Genomic DNA, 16885 nt, shown 5'->3' on the forward strand with positions numbered 1-16885 from the left:
GGGGGGGGGGAATTTGGCTATTAAGCCTCTTCTATTTTCCAATTCGCAAAGTGGCCTACTGAGAAAATTTGGCTATTAAGCTTCTTCAAGTTTCCAATTAGCAAAATGGTCTACTTCTATTTTCTCATCTGTCGGATTGATAATCGATCTGTCCATATATAGGTCGGATCGATAATCGATCTATCGGATTGATAATCAATCTGTCTCTATATCGGTCGGATAGATAATAGATCTGTCTAAAAAATGAGTCATTTCCCTAAAAAAAAAAAAACTTGTAGTCTATTTAATTAAAAAGAAAGACTTGAAAGACCATTTAACAAAAGATCCCGATGGGGGCTAGTACAGGTGGGGGGAGGGCTAGGGGTGAGAGGGTAAGAAAAAGTTTTTGAAATTATTTTAAAAAATAATTTTTTTAAAAAAAGTTTAAGTTGGGGGGTTTGGCAGGGGGTGGGGTCGGGTCAAGGTAGGGAGTGGGATAAACAAAAAGTTTGAAATTTTTCAAAAAAGAAAATTAAAAAAAAAAAATAGAAGGGGGGGGGGGGGAGGGCGTGGGACAAGGCTGGTGAAGCGGGGTCGGGATAGAAGGTGGAGTTAAATAATATAAGGTGAAGGGTAAAATAGGATTATATAATATTAAGTAAGGTCATAATTAGAAAAAAAAATAAGCAAACTATGGGATAACCCCAAATCGGTGATTATATAAAATGAGGATTTTCATGGCTATCAAACCACAAAATTAAACCATACTATACATTTTAAGAAATAATCAAAACAAACATGATTCTCTTAATAACTATACCATACCATACCATACCATGGAAACCACCACCCAAACAGAGTATTAAGAAAATTTTTGTATTATTGGGATGATATGGACGTGAAGATTCAGCCACTGTTAATTGATTGATTAACAAATCGCTTTTTGAATGCGTTCCACAGTTGGTTGATTCTCTTTTGAGGTTAAAATTCCTAGCTATGCATTTTTATTTCGGAAAAGGTACGAATATAACCCTGAACTTTAGTAAATGGTATAGATATATACCCCGTCATACTTTCCGTACAAATATACCCTTGTCATTAATGAAAAGGTACATATATACCCCTGAACTTTGATAAATGATACAAATATACCCTCCATCATACTTTAGGTATAAATATATCCCTAAACTTTAATAAATGGTACAGATATACCTTCTGTCATACAGTTGGATTGGTTTGTGGGTTAAATTAGAGTTATTTTCGGGTAAAATGGGGATAAATTAAATTAAAAAGGGACAAATGAACAAGATTGTGACACATTTCCTGCCGGTAGTGAGAAAGGTATATATGTACCTTTTCATTAGCGGTAAGGGTATATTTGTATCTAAAGTATGGCGGAGGGTATATTTGTACCATTTATCAAAGTGCAGGGGTATATATGTACCTTTGCATTGACGGAAGATATATTTGTACCATTTATTAAAGTTCAGGAGTATATATGTACCTTTTCATTAACTGCAAGGGTATATTTATACCTAAAGTATGACGGATGGTATATTTGTACCATTTATTAAATTACAGGGGTATATTCATACCTTTTCTGGTTTTTTTCAATACCTTAGTTGCCTTTTTTGATTTTGTAAAATGTAAATCTGTGACATAACTTATGCAAGTATGAGGAGATGGCATAGCATAGGAAATTGTATCTTTATGCCCCGTTGCAGATAGGACAATAAACACAGTCGTAATAAAATATGCCATGGGATGAAATAACAAAAAAGAAAACACCACTACGTAGTACTCTACACTATCACGTGCGCACACACCTCACCCCTAACTCTCCTATGACTACTAGCACGATTGCAACGAAAGCACTCCTAACTACTAGCTACGCCTCACCCACCCGCACTAGCCCTCTACCCTAATTTGCATCCTCCATAACTTCCTATCTAGCATCATGTCCTCAGTATATCGTACTTCACGAAATTAATTGGGTGAGAATTCCCATTCTTTAAATTCCAGAGACTAATAAATGGGTTAATGAAGAGGGATAATATGAACCTCTGTCCTCGCAAAAAGTTAATGCTCATTACTGGATAGATATGGTTTCCATAAAGATCATCATTAAAGCATGTGTTATGTAGGGAGAAAAAAGCATGTGTTATGTACTTCCAAAGTATGTGGACTAGAACTCTCAAGAGTTAGAAAATAGCGTCGACGGTGATTGTAGTAGACCATTGTTATTAGTACAAACATGGAAAATTCTAGAAGAATTTTATATCTTTAGTTGGTAGAATCAACAAACTGAACCCTCTGGCAGATCTGCAAAGATAAGGAAGAGGCAGAAGTCTGGTTTGCTGCTCTCAGGGCCTTGATATCTAGGGTTAACTATCAAAAGTGGACAACAGATATAAGACATGATGCTGCATATTCTGATGGTTCAACTTCTGTGACACAACGAAGTTCTCACTCCGCTTTGTCAAGTAGTGGAAGCAGCAGTACACCCTATGAGGTACTTACTATGATGCTTTTCTCGTTAAGTTGATTGTTTTATGGTCTTGACTCCTTTTCTCTTGTCATGACAGGACGCAAAGAAGAATCTATTGGATTCAGTTCCAACTCAGAGTCCTCCAAAAAAGAGATTAGGAAGAGCGTTCTCTGACTTTATATTGTATGATTCAGACACAAAATGCTCTTCCCATAGAGAGTTTGCCGCTAGTTCCTTCAACTCAAGATCATACGGGAACTTAGATGATGAAATTGGGCGGAGCTCTGCAGATACTATCCGAAATAGTTTCTCCAGTGTCATTAGTTCATCTAGCCAGGGATCTTGCGCAAATACTGATACCCTTTGTGACATTTTAATATGGGGAGAAGGAATTGGTGATGGCCTGCTTGGTGGTGGGATGTGTGGACTTGGAAAGTTTGAAGCTGCAAGAAGGGATGCACCTTTGCCGAGGACCTTGGAATCAGCATTACTACTTGATGCTCAATATGTTGCTTGTGGGAGCAGACATGCCGTACTAATCACAAAGCAAGGAGAGATTTTTAGTTGGGGAGAGGGGTTAAGTGGCAGGCTTGGGCATGGAGTAGAAACTGACACTTCTAGCCCAAAACTTATTGACACTCTCTGTGGGTTGAATGTTACATCAGCAGCATGCGGAGATTATCATACTTGTGCCACAACAATCAGTGGAGATCTCTATACATGGGGTGAAGGTACCTTTAACTTTTGCCTCCTTGGGCATGGTACTGGAATCAGTCACTGGACCCCCAAAAAAGTAAGGGGTCCTTTGGTTGGTAAGCATGTTTCATACGTCTCTTGTGGTCCATGGCATTCAGCTGTTATAACATCACTTGGCCAACTTTTTACTTTTGGTGATGGAACATTTGGTGCTCTAGGTCATGGGGATCGTAGTAGCATTGCCATTCCTAGGGAAGTTGAAACTCTACAAGGACAAAGAACAGTTAGAGTTTCATGTGGGCATTGGCACACTGCAGCTGTGGTAGAGCTCTCTTTTGACGATTCAGGTTCTAGTAACTCCCCACCTCGGAAGCTTTTCACCTGGGGCAATGGGGATGACGGACAACTTGGACACGAAGATACTGCTTCTAGACTCACTCCATGCAACATCGTACAGTTGGATGACATCAACTTCAGTAGAGTAGCCTGTGGCCATAGTAGTACAGTTGCTCTGACAACATTAGGACAAGTATATACAATGGGGAAAGCTGATTATGGTCAACTAGGAATTCCTGGAAGTACTGGGAAGTTTCCTTCTCGTGTTCAAGGAAAAATTACAAATTGTTTCATTGAAGAAGTAGCTTGTGGCTCTTTCCATGTTGTGGCCCTGAGCTCACAATCTGAGCTTTACACGTGGGGAAAGGGAGGAAATGGACAGCTAGGACATGGGGACAATAATGATAGGAACACTCCTACACTGGTTGCGGCTCTGAAAGCAAAACAAATAAAGCATGTGGTCTGTGGAAATAATTTTACTGCTGCCATTTGTCTACACAGAGAAGTGTCTCTTGCCGATAATGCCATTTGTACTGGATGCCAGAGTCCATTTAATCTCAGACGAAAGCGTCATAACTGCTACAACTGTGGGCTTGTCTTTTGCAAAGTATGCACCAGTAAAAGATCTGTTAGAGCTTCTTTGGCTCCAAAAACAAACAAACCTTATCGTGTGTGTGAAGATTGTTTTACTAAATTGAACAAGGGCTTGGATATTGGATCGACTTGTCTACCGCCAAAGGCCACTATTGGAAGCTTACAGAAGAATACTGGAGAGAAGGAGAAAGAGACCTCCCGTCCCAAACAGAAAGGCCTTATCTCTAGGATGTCCTCATTCAATTCATTCAAACGGTCTGACAGTCAACATTTTAAAAAGAACCAGAAGCAAGATTCAAACTCTGACAATGTCTCTCCAATTCCTAATGGCAATACTCAAAGTGAAGTATCTCGAACATCAAGCCCGTTGATGGCTTTTTCTGGTTGCCCTGAGAAATTGTCTGTTTCTTATGTTGGATCAACAAGTCTTTCTCAAGCTGGTTCTCCTGCTTCTTTTGAATCAAGTTCATCTTATTCTGTGTCACTGAGATCTGCTTTTGCTGCACAAGCAAATCACGAAGCGGATCTTGATGATTCGAAGCAAACAAGTGAAAGTCTGAAAAAAGAAATTTCAATATTGAAGGAGCAGGTAAAAATAGCCAAGATTTTTTGCCAAGTCTCTTTGTTGCTGCATTCCTTTTTTTGTTCAACAAAGTGAGGGTAATTTATTGAAGCTAGTAGCCAGAAGGTACTGCATAAAAGTACAAAGAAGCATTACAATGACCTCATAACAAAGTTTGCTTCAGAGTCCAAAACCTTACAAAAAGATCAATATCTTCTAATCAGTATTACTTGCACCAGATATACAAGCTGTGTATGCATTTGTATTTTACAAAAAATAGATGTTGTATATTCACCTCAAGGCATCTCTTATTTATTTCTAGGCATATAAACCACTTGATGCACAGTGGGATGGTTTTCCAAATGTGTTTCAGTTTGCTGCTAATCCTGTGTTCCTGCCAGCACGACATTAAGCCTCTTAACATCCTTTGGCATCACTCACTGTACTCCAAAATATCCTCACTGGATAAATGACATCTTTTTCAAGCAATCCTTCTATTTATGGAAACATTTTCATAATGGTTGGAACAACAGGATAACAGATGAAAACAATATCAAGAAGAAGCTTTGTTTTGGCTACCTGATTGGTCCAAATAGTTTTTGCATGCACAGGTTCCCTACTGTCCATTGAGAAAGATTGTGTTACTGTGGTTTCTAATATAGCTAGCTCCCTATTGCACTAGATACTGATACTTGTCTTGCAAAGGGTTTTCTTGAAACAGTCCAAGTAACAATTGATTAGAAACAGCAGCCAGCTTAAAAGTTATGGTAATTAATTTGTATATGGTGTTAGGTGTCATTTCAAACAAAGAAATTTGTGGTATAAGTTGATCTGTATGTGCTCTATTGCACCTGAGATGTACCCAATGCAGGTAGAGATTCTTACGCAGAGATCGATGTTCTTAGAGGCCGAGCTTGAGAAAAAATCAAGGCAACTACAGGAGAAAACTGAAGAAGCTAGAACGGAAACAGACAAAAATAGTGCTGCAAGGGAAGTCATCAAATCTCTAATGAAGCAGGTAAACCCTTTTGTTTAATGTATTCATTACATCCTTAAATATATTCTGCAGTTAATTGAAGACGTTTATAAAAATCACTAAAGTGTACTAATTATAAAGAAATCATAATTCAATTGTTAATGTTTATTGATACATCCAGCTGCTTCTTTTACTGTTCAAAGTCTAGCAGAAAAACTTTGATAGAAACTAAATCAAACATAGTACCTGATAAATAGTTTTAGCATTTAACTTAGCAGGGAGAAAGAAGAAAGGAGAAACAAAAAGATCTATGATAGAGAATGTGGATCCAGTAAATGTGAAAGTGCGTAAATACCTAGCAGAAATAATAATCACAACTATTAGAACTGGTAATGGTACTAGATTATATCCAATTCAGTTCCTCTAGTGAAGCTATATTTTTCCTTTTTTATAATGTTATTTTCGTAGAATGGAAAATCAGAATTTAGCCATTGCAGCTTAGCCCCATAATCATTTTCATCTCAGATACCTTAACAAAATGGGCTGTGATTACTAATTGCAGATAATGGAGATATGTTAGAGGAAAATAAGATATACTAGCGTGATATGCATTACATGCCTGAGTGCCCGTTGACTTAGACAAAACACCCTCTTAAACCCTTCATCTGGAACTATTCTTTCCAAAATTCAGGAGCAGGTCTGGATAGTTTCTGCTGTTATTCAATCCAGAGAGGAATTAGCTATAATTGTGACAACTTTCATACCCGTTATAGGTCTCTATCCTTATTTGCGGCTGTAACTAGTATTCATTGTAGCATTCTTAGTCTTGTGTTTTTTTTTCTGTATCCTCTTCTAGGTAAAGGGCAACACTGCAAGAGCACCTAAGGATGGTTCTGAAAATCATCTGATCCATTCAATGATGACACCTACAGTGCCTTGAAACTTGTTTCGGGATGGAGTAAACCAACCAGTTAGGATTTCATCATACTCCTATGTTTTTGCACTTATCAGCAGATCACTGAAGATTTATGGTAGGTTTCAAGACTACTCATATAATTGCATTTAGCTTTTGTGTCAGTGAGTGGTTAATTATGCTTTGGGAAAAAAATGGAGACTTCGGGTAAGCATTGATGCCTTTCATGCTCCTACTGACTTTTGACTGATATGGGACTTTAGAATTCATCATCAAACAAATAAGTGGCGTGCTTTAAGAAGATAAAGTAATATGTTTATACCTAATTGCTTTTTCATAGTGGGGCAGATTCTTCTGGCCGACACTATATATACATAGAATTTAAGTTTTGTGCACCGTCAGTGTACAAAATATTCTACACTATCAGGTAAACTTGACTTTCTATTGTAGGTTAACTAATTTTTTCTTTTTTAAATTTTGTGTATATAATTGGATAACCTGCAATAGCAGGTCAAGTTTACTGACGGTATAGAATATTTTGTGCACAGACGGTGCACAGAACTTAAACTCATATATACTAGATTTATTAATCTGGAAACTTATCACTCAAGTCACATCTGGCTGACACTATATATACATATATACCAGATTTATTAATCTGGAAACTCATCAATCAAGTCACTCTTTACCAAGGTGTGTGTGCGTGTGGTGGTGGGTTGTTTGTTCAAATTGATAATTTAGTGTAAGTGGCAACTTCTTTGATCTATAGAAATTCTTTATAATTTGATTTCTGGAATATAGCTTTACACGTCCCCTTTGTACAAGGGGAAGGTGGGTTGACCTGAACATAGATTTATGTTGATCTTTTTTTTGGCCAAAAGGAACTTCAAGCTGATTCTGGTGAGCATGTGTTGTATCCTCAGCTTAAGCTATATAGGGTATTATTCATTCTAGCCCAAGCCAAAAGCAAATTGATTTCTTCCTTCTTCATGAAAATGAAACAAAAGTATTTCTTTAACTAAAAAAAACTCGCATCAATATGTCTTATCAAGAACGAGAAATTTTTGAAGGTAAAATCCTTCCAGTGCATGAAGTTTATGAGAGTAGCTATATATGATAAGTCTCTTGTTAGAACTATAGACCAAGTGACATGGCATTCCCATCACACAGTTAAATACATGTCCATGCTGTCATATGGTTGACTCTAAATATTCCTAACTCAGTATATTTCCACTGGACTACATCTAATTTGTAGCTTGTTGCCTGTCTGTTTGTCTGTTTACCGATGTTGCAATTCATAGTTCCAGTCATCCGTTGTTTGAATCAATGTAAGTTTTCTGCATTTTGAAATGGATGAAGGGCCTTTTGCATCAATATGAGGATTCTCCTCTGGCTTGCTGTGACCCAGAAGTGACCCTAAATTTTTATGTTTCCACCGTAAATGAAAGGATCGCATCAGTATTCAATTGCAGCATCTGAAACCACAAGTAGTGGTTAACTATTTGATGAAAACTTTGTTATCCCAGATACATTTTAGTGGAAGTTATCTTACATCCCTGTGCCTGTGCAGTTGGAAATGTCATCAATATCTGGAAGTTCATTTGTCGTGAAAATCTTAGAACATGAGATGCACGCCAACTGGTTCAAGGGCAAGAGTCTTATTACTGGTTCAACAGTTTGATACTAACGAATGTCTCTCTAGCGGAAAGTGTACATTCAATTTCGCGTATGGAGTGGAGCTAATATCTTTAGTACACATTAGGATGAAGGGAAGGTTGCTGTTTCTATGATGAGTAGGCGAAAGGAAAATGAAAATCATGAAAATAACCAACAGACTGTGATATGTTCTTCCTCGTTTGAATTCATTGAGCTGTTGAAGTACCTATGCTTACCCACTTCATGCCGTTCTCTTTCTCCCAAAGTCCCAATTATGTAAAGAAGTATGAGCAATTTTATATTTTTTGTTCTTCTTGTTTAACCCGCTCAGAGGATCAAGATTCTTGATCTTCTCAATTTTGATGATGTTACTGTAGAATAAAAGTTTTAGCACTACGAGTATTCTGTTCAAATACATAAAAGCAACTTATTCCAGGAGAAGTCGCAGTTAAACTCTCTCGAGTTGTTTACCCCGTGCACTACATTTTGGCCGTCGTATCTTTTGAGTCTAATTCGACAGCTTAGGGTGTGTTTGGTATTCAGGATTTTTTAGAAAGAATTTTCCTGACTTTCAAGACTTGAAAAAAAAAAATTGACCAACCAAATATGAAAAATTCCTTTCCTCCCTACCAAAACACGACCTTAAAATGGTTATATTTCCACTTCTCCCTAATCAGAACGTGCGGTGTCATGAAGAGAAGATGAAAATGTTGTAACCTTGTGCCAAAACATTAGCCTTTTTACTGGAGCTTAACGGCGAGGAAATTGTTCTTCAATTAGTAATATTTTAATCTTGCTAATATGTTTACTTTTCACTTTTGAATATTTTTTATAATCCGGAGGGGCTGTCAGAATTTCACATGATAATTCAGGGTGATGGCAATGAGTGCCTCTTGTTTTCAGCTTTATGCCCATTCCCAAATTCAAGATATTGGAGGTTCTTTTTTGCCCTGCTGAAGATATAACAATTCAACAAGCAATATAAAGGTCAGAAGATAGTGTAATCTATCTCTGATGCAACACAAGTAATTCAACTGCTCAATGTGGACAAATGCCTGCCTCTGAATGTATTATTAAGGATTATAATCAATGTGGACAAATGCCTTCCTCTGGACAATACGAGTCTACAATTAGCTATGATTATGGTACTATGGACGTATCTACTTATAGATTATAGGAAAGTGCATTCTGGTAACAAGAGAAAATTGAAAATTAACAAAGAAAGGAAAGAGAAAATTGGGAAAATAACCAAAGGAAAAAAAATAGAAGGTGTAGTGTACTAGACCTTACCCCTACTTTGGGAGATAGAGAGGTTGTTTTCGATAGATCCTTGGCTCAAGGAAAATCAAACAAGGACTCCTTATTTTTCCCTCTTCCCTTTTCCGAATCATTTATTTTGTGGAAGATATGCTTCTTCATGGTACTCTTTCAATTAAAATTGACTAACATGGTCTCTCAACATCAAACATTAGAGAAAGACTTTTCTAAAAGCAAAAGAAAACATGAATGTACACAACAGAAGCTTGGCAACATTTCATCAATAGATGAACCAGCAATCTCTACATTTAAGAAACTACTGCACGCAATTCTTACTTATCATCTTCCACTTCCAGTTCGCTTTTGCTTCCATTCACAGAGTGACTTAGAACTTCTTGAGCTTCGGCCAAAGCTGATTCTCTTGCATCAGCAGCATACAATATCTTTTGAACTGCCATAGCCAACTGTAAAATGCAATAGTACCAACCCCTATGATTAGCTGGTGACTAGTAATACACGTTAATGACAGAATGTAGAAAAACTTTGCTCTAACTGTGAGATACAGAAGGAGCAGTGTATTCAGCATCATGCTTAAACATTGACACCACTTAAATGAAAATCTCTGAAGTATCGTACACAATGCAAAAGTAGTTGAAAATGTCTAAATAAAGGGAAAAGAGCAGAAAGAGGGGGTCAAATAATTTCTCTACAATATAAGGTACAAAACTCTCATAACTAGTCTCCTTACCATGTTATACATGTGACAATTAAAAGGTATTAACGAAGGAAATCCATGACACAAGCAAATGGTGTAGTATTTGTAAGCTTAATGTAGGGACTGGGTTTTAGGGGTTCAAAACTATAAGTGGTTATGCAATAGAAGGGAAGCACGAGTTTCCTTTAGCCCAATAAGCGCACATAGATGTTGTTATATGCTGATCCTTCCAACAGATGTTGTTTGTGGTATTCCAGTTAGACATACGCAAGAAAGTCACGCTATAGAGAAGAGCTTTTGTAGCTAGGCAGCTACATCACAACCATTCTCCTCTAAGAAAGATGGGAGAGAAGAGCTTACCGGGACATCTTCTAACTCTGAAGCCTGGCAGAGAATCTCAATTTCTCGTAACTTTGCAAAATAAAAATCTCTTTCTTTCTCCAAGTGGTCGGCAGAGAGCTTGAGATCTGTAACCTGAATGGTCAGGAAATGAGTGCCAATAAGCTTTCGAAGTACTACCAGGCAACCAAAACAGTGAGTTTATAGCAGGACAAGCAGCGTCTACGAGCTATATAATCACGGGAGTGGATACTTATCACAGAAAGCAAAGAATAACAATAATAACAACTATACCACAAACCTTGTCTAGTTGGGATCTGTTATAAATCTGGAATATCCATCCCAGTCCATTTCGGGCTGTTTCATTCCACTACTCAATAATTCATCTATCAGACAAATTAAAAATTCCATAGAATTGGCAATTATATATCCTTGTGCTGTCATAGCATCTTTAAGCAAACTTTGAGGCTACTGTCAAAAAACGAACCTAGGGTTGGAAACAAAAATAAATAAATAACCAACAGCAGCAGAAGTGATCCCTTAATACATAAGGGAACCATATCATAAGCTACAAATGTTCTACATTTTTGTGTGGTTTGGCAGTCCAAAAGAGTTCAGCAAGATCCTGACAGAATAGGAGTATCTTTGGCCATAAAGAAACAAGTACCGTGATTGACTAAGCCCCATTAAATAGAGCTAAATTAGAAGAGACAATTAGTCATTCACTCAATCAATCTGCTGAACCATAACAATAGGGCTTGAAAGATCCAACTTCACACAGATATTAGTCTATTACCTCCTTTGACAAAGCCTGAATCTCCATTGAAGAATCAACCCCGCCCTTTACTGGACTTGACCTTCCGTGTTTTATTCCTATCCAAAAACATAGTTTAAGAAAAGTAATACTAACCGAGATAGATAAGGAAAATATCACGGTCACTCACCTGTAACCTTAGTAATGCCTTCCCCTAGTCCAGGGTTATGAGAGTTGTTAGTTTGCAAAGACTTTGCATTTCTCTGAGAACCCTTCACATTTCGTTCCCTCCCAACCTTACTTCTGCGATCCAGAGGATTATAGTTCCTGCACAATTACAACATAGGAGAGACAACTAATGAGAATCTGGCTTCCAAGTTTAAGAAGTACAAAACACTCAGCTAGGTGAGAAGAAGCACATACTCATTCATAATACCGCCATTTACAGACTCACAATAACGCTTCAGCCATTGCAGGAACTCCAAATTATCCAAAGGACGGCCCTTAACAAGCCTGTTAACTTCAATATGCTGCAAGCAGAACGGAAACCAGCTGTAAAATTTACCAAAAAGAATCATCTAGTTCCTCTCCGCAGCAGGTTATTTTGTTTCACCAAGGCTAACCCTTGATGACTGAATACTTGGTTAAAAAGGTAGCTGTGCAGGTAATACAATGGAAAATCTCAAAGGAACCATTCCTCGAAATCAGCAATTGAACTATTTTGTCAGAATATGTTCTACAAAATTCTCTATTTTTTATAACGGTTGCATCTGGACCAACTTCCTAGCACCTCAACAATTCCACCACTACCTACTATCTCCCACCAGCGTAGAAGAATTTATTTGTTTTATTTTATTTTACATTTATTATTGTTATTATTAGTATTTGTAATATAAGATAACCATCATCACAGATCCAAAGTGCTAACTACAGAAAAACAAAAACTAGGTAAGACAAGTAAGTTGAAAGATTTAAGCCAAACTTCATATGACCCAAAAAAAAAAAGGCAAAATGAAATACTATCTGCTGTGAGAGGTTTGACTTTGGAAGAAAGAAGGGAGCCAAACTTTCTCGGTAAAAAGTTCCACGTAAAACTTGAAATTTGTCTCGTAAGAAATTACCTTGTCAAGTTTTAGCTTGTTAAAAACATCTTGCAGCACTTTGTAGTTTTGGATCATGTCATATTCAGTCTTTGCATCAAAGTTGACCTGTAACCAGATATAATCGATAAAACATGCCACAACAAATCAAACATGTTATGATAGGACCACCAGAACATCACATGCAGTAATCACCTTGTGCATCGGAACAACTCCAGGATAGGTCATGTCCATCATCTGACACTGCACAGCCCCAGATGCAACCTACATAATAAATTTGTAATTCAAATATGTAATATAACATTAGAAGAGAAAAAAATAATCAACATTTCAAAAGATTATTATCATTTTATGCTTACTATACTGTATAACCAGTAATACCTGTCAAGTTAAATAACTAAACATATGAAGGTTGCTAAAATGTTGGCTAATCTTTTCCACTCGTTACAAAAGATGCAACTAGAACTTTTAAAGCAAATTGTGATACTAACTAAACCCCACGTCATAGATAAAACATGTAGGCATTTGCTTATCTGGGAACATAAATTTGAAAGGAGAATATGAACACCAAATTTAATCTGTGTGACTAGACCTCTTAGGTCATGCATTCCTCAACTTCGAGAGATTCTTAGTGAAATTTCCTTGTCCATCTCGTTTTGATTGTAAATTCCATGATCTCCTATGAACATATCAAAAGATAATTTCCCCACCAGAAACGAGAAATAAATAACTGTGCATGATAAAACAGCAGCAAGATAATGTGATCCATTCACATTCTGTATTAAACTGTTTATTAATCATACTAGAAGTGATATAATTCTACCCCATCCATCAGCATTTCCTGTGCCTTTCCTCGAGAAGTGGATCTTTACATAAACCAAACAGATCATTTGCATCACCTAGGTGTCCAGGATTATAATTCAAAAGAAATCCAAATGCACTTAGCTAGTGACGAGTGCTAAATAAACACTTTAAAGTAGAGAAACCTGCCATGGCACTTAACTGTTACACCAGTAACATTAACAGGCATTTCTCTTGAAATACAATACACTGAGAACCTAGATAACTAGGTAACCAAAAATCTACTAAATAACCGCAAGGCTTTAGAATAGACCAGCATGAAGGCCTATAAAACAACTTCCAGGAATAAATATTGAATTACCAAACCAACCACGTCCAATACACCATGGATTCTACAGCCACATCCAACTCAGGTGCCAAATTCACGAACCAATGAATTCAGTGAACTCACAGCTATACTGAATGTATTGAATTATGAAATCAACAACAGCCTATACACAAAAGGATTCTACAACAATGTCCCATTCCGGCAGACCGGCACCAAAATCCCCAAACAATGAATGTCGGTGAACTCACAAGTCACAGCTACACAAAATGCATAGGATCCTAACTCTGAAAAACATTGACCAAAATTTCGCTAAAAAGCAGCTGACAACAACAACAACAATGCCTTAACCAAACTAGCTGAGTTCAATTCCAACAACAACAATCCAATTCCTCATGGCCTTGTATAACACAGTAAAAGGCGGAAAAAACGAATGAAAATTCGAGGGAAACGCAAAATTTCTCTACAGTAAACATCATAATTGAAGCATTTATTTCAGTACCTGTAAACCGACAGAAAAACTATATGAAAAAAAAAAAATCAAAACCACTCACAAACCGGTACAAATTAAGAAATTAATCAAAAAAAAAAAACCTTGAAATTCACCCAAAAAAAACTCTGATACATATTCAGAAACAGGAATCTTGGTAGCTTAGTTGGTTGGTTCTTTTACATTATTGGCGAGGATTTGATTCCCCGCCTTATAATCCCTTCCGGTATCCCCAATTTTTATACGCAAAACACCAAAGAAAATAAGAAATGAGTATACCTCTTCAATGCGAGTGAGATTAAGCTGCAACCTAGCATTGATCCATGATAACAACTCATTTCTCCCAACAAAATAGGCGCTGTCCATTATCCCTATATTCGCCATTCTTCTCTTCCTCTTTCAATTTGCGTTAATCCTGAGAAAGCTGATAGAATGAATGACTTTTATATAGAGAATAAAATGAAAAAATAAAGCAATTCACATTTATGGAATGGGAAGAAGAGAGATATTACTATTATTTATATACTACGTTGGGAGAGGGAGAGAGGGTGCGTAAAGTAAGGGATTTTTTGTAATTTCAAATTACTCTTTTTAATATAGCCGTTCCGTTTTAGTATTTATTTGGATTTTGTTAGCCTAATCCAGAGTTGTAAGTGCCTAATTAATTAAACTAAAAATTACTCAAATACATAATTTATATTTTTAATATTATAAAAAATCTCAACTTTCTAAACATATTACAAAAATTTCACATATACGCAGAATGTTATGTATATGTCGGCTATGCTATGTATACTAATAGGGAGAAATAGTAAAGTAATTAAAAAGTGCGAGAGAGTGTAATTATTTTTAAAAAGTTGGTATTTATGTTATTTATACATGTATTCCATTAAATGTTGATCAAATTAAGAGTATATTGACTGTGTTTTATACGGAGTGACTTCTCTTTGAATTAAAAAAAAATAAGCTTCATAAATGCTATTACATATTGATTGTATGTTTTTATCTTTTAATACAACTGGTGAAGCCACGAATCCAAATAAGAAAATTCAAAAAACAAAGTTCACTATACAAAGAGAATTCAACAATTTGAACTATGCAAAAAATATATTTTTTTCCTCATTTATATAATACTTGTAATTTCTCAACAAAAAATTTTCAGTTGAACCTTCTTGTGCTCTTCAATCTCCGTTTCTATTCTAACTCACCTCATTTTTATCCCCGTACCCCATCCCTACCAACCCACACCTTTACTCCTCAATCCTCACCCAAACTTAATAACATTTATCTAAATTATATTCAAAATTTATAGGATGATATTTTCTCTTTATGTACTAAACACATAAAAATAAGTAAAAGATGTACTTATTTTTTATAAAAAATAATTGAGTTTAAGTTTTGTGCACTATTCGATCAAGTGAGTTTGACATAAAAAATTGGACAACCTTCAATAGTAGTTCAAGTTTACTGAATCTTTTACATAAAAATTGAAAAAAAAAAGAAAAAATTGGACAACCTACAATATCAATTTAATTTTACCTGATAGTGTAAAATATTTTGCAAATTAGACTGTACCTAAAACTTAAATTCAAAAATTTATCCCCATGAACACACCTAAGATGCAGGCAAGCGTGGAATCAACTGTAGCTATAAGTAGGAACTTTTAATTAGGATTAATGATTAATAATTAAAAGTAAAAAAGAAGGAGGGTTCTTGATTCCATAATTGTTTTAGGGAAAAAGGAATGGTTTACTTTTTAAATACTCCATAAAGTAGAAAGAGCGGACTGCAACAAGAAATAAGACAGACCTTTTGTCACTTTCGTGTTTGGTTTTGAGCAGTTGCCAATTGGCCATTTTCTTAAGTTTGGGGTCCCAATGGACTTTGTCACATCATCACCCATTATTGGAAACAACACTAGCTAGCTGCAATGTTAGAGATATCATTTTCTACTAAAAAATAAATATGCTGCTCAAGGGCCTGTCTATAGTTGACAAAGCAAAATAAATTTCAGTTAGGTGAGAATGAAATATATGCCTTATCTAGTTATGTCACCCCGAGTAAATAGAAAAATCAAAGTTGTTATTTATACACTGAATAAGAGAAGCTCACTCCCAAAAAAACAATCTATTAGGTGAGAGAGTCAATTAATATGTGTATATAATTAACGTATAATATATGTAGATCGGTTAGCTGTGATGAATATTTTTAATCGAGTGACTAAATGTGTAACTTTTTCTTCTCTTCATAATCAACAAGGAACAATTGACATGTAATTAGTACTATCATTTACCCCGCTCGAAGACCAATGACCTCATTGGTCAAGACTACCACTATTTCTTTCATTTGGGCTACCATCCTGACATCTTGTTGATTGAGACTGAATTTGCTCAATCAAAAGATTAATTTGTAAGGTGAGAGATTTCATGCATTCTATAAATTTTGCTCAAAGATCAATGATCGTATTGGTCTGAGGCTGGACTATTTCTTTGATCTAGGCCATCATTTCATGCTTTTCTGATTGAAACTAAATTTGCTCAATTAAAAGACTAATCTGATATGTGAAAGAGGTCTACAATCGAATTCATTAATAGTTTTTTTTTTCATCGGGAAGGAACAAATAACACATGGTATTTACAATGTAGATGTACTTGCTTAATGTACTCTTGATCAGTTGATCTCATGTTTGAGCCACTTTGGAATGAGCTAGTTTACTTTCTATGGATGATTTTGGATAGTTAACGATCAATTAATTGATATGGTTGTTTGACTCATATATTGATATCATAATCGAGAAATTTTATTGAGGAAAATGATCAAAATAGTCTTTAATGTATGCACTTAGATTGATTTAGTTCCAATTATATAGTAACTTTATGGAAATGGTCCTTTATCTTTGCTAGA

At 36.0% G+C, this 16885-nt stretch overlaps 2 protein-coding genes across 6 annotated transcripts in view; one reads left to right on the top strand and one right to left on the bottom strand.

Moving 5' to 3' along the window:
* The window catches only part of LOC107861931 (PH, RCC1 and FYVE domains-containing protein 1), a 14727-nt gene extending 6089 nt beyond the window's left edge, over positions 1-8638 (top strand). For all 4 annotated transcript variants that reach the window (XM_016707332.2, XM_047409878.1, XM_016707331.2 and 1 more), the window contains 5 exons: positions 2300-2491; positions 2565-4682; positions 5527-5673; positions 6488-6662; positions 8115-8638. In XM_016707332.2, the coding sequence (XP_016562818.1) occupies positions 2300-2491; positions 2565-4682; positions 5527-5673; positions 6488-6571 (2541 nt within the window). In that variant the 3' untranslated portion in view covers positions 6572-6662; positions 8115-8638. The remainder of the gene's footprint in view (positions 1-2299; positions 2492-2564; positions 4683-5526; positions 5674-6487; positions 6663-8114) is intronic.
* Positions 8639-9608: 970 nt separating this feature from the next.
* Positions 9609-14573, bottom strand: LOC107861932 (microtubule-associated protein RP/EB family member 1B). 2 transcript variants are annotated; one of them, XM_016707333.2, is made up of 9 exons: positions 14494-14573; positions 14261-14396; positions 12561-12629; positions 12387-12473; positions 11689-11795; positions 11456-11592; positions 11308-11384; positions 10533-10646; positions 9609-9921 (listed from the first exon to the last, which is right to left on the bottom strand). In XM_016707333.2, exons 2-9 carry the CDS (start codon positions 14363-14365, stop codon positions 9790-9792), a joined length of 828 nt encoding a protein of 275 aa, XP_016562819.1. In that variant the 5' UTR covers positions 14366-14396; positions 14494-14573; the 3' UTR covers positions 9609-9789. The 2 variants fall into 2 exon arrangements, with proteins under 2 accessions (XP_016562819.1, XP_047265836.1); XM_047409880.1 differs by having other exon boundaries at positions 14261-14570.
* Positions 14574-16885: the final 2312 nt, after the last annotated feature.

Source organism: Capsicum annuum, chromosome 3, assembly GCF_002878395.1.
Source record: "Capsicum annuum cultivar UCD-10X-F1 chromosome 3, UCD10Xv1.1, whole genome shotgun sequence".
Classification (NCBI taxonomy): domain Eukaryota; kingdom Viridiplantae; phylum Streptophyta; class Magnoliopsida; order Solanales; family Solanaceae; genus Capsicum; species Capsicum annuum.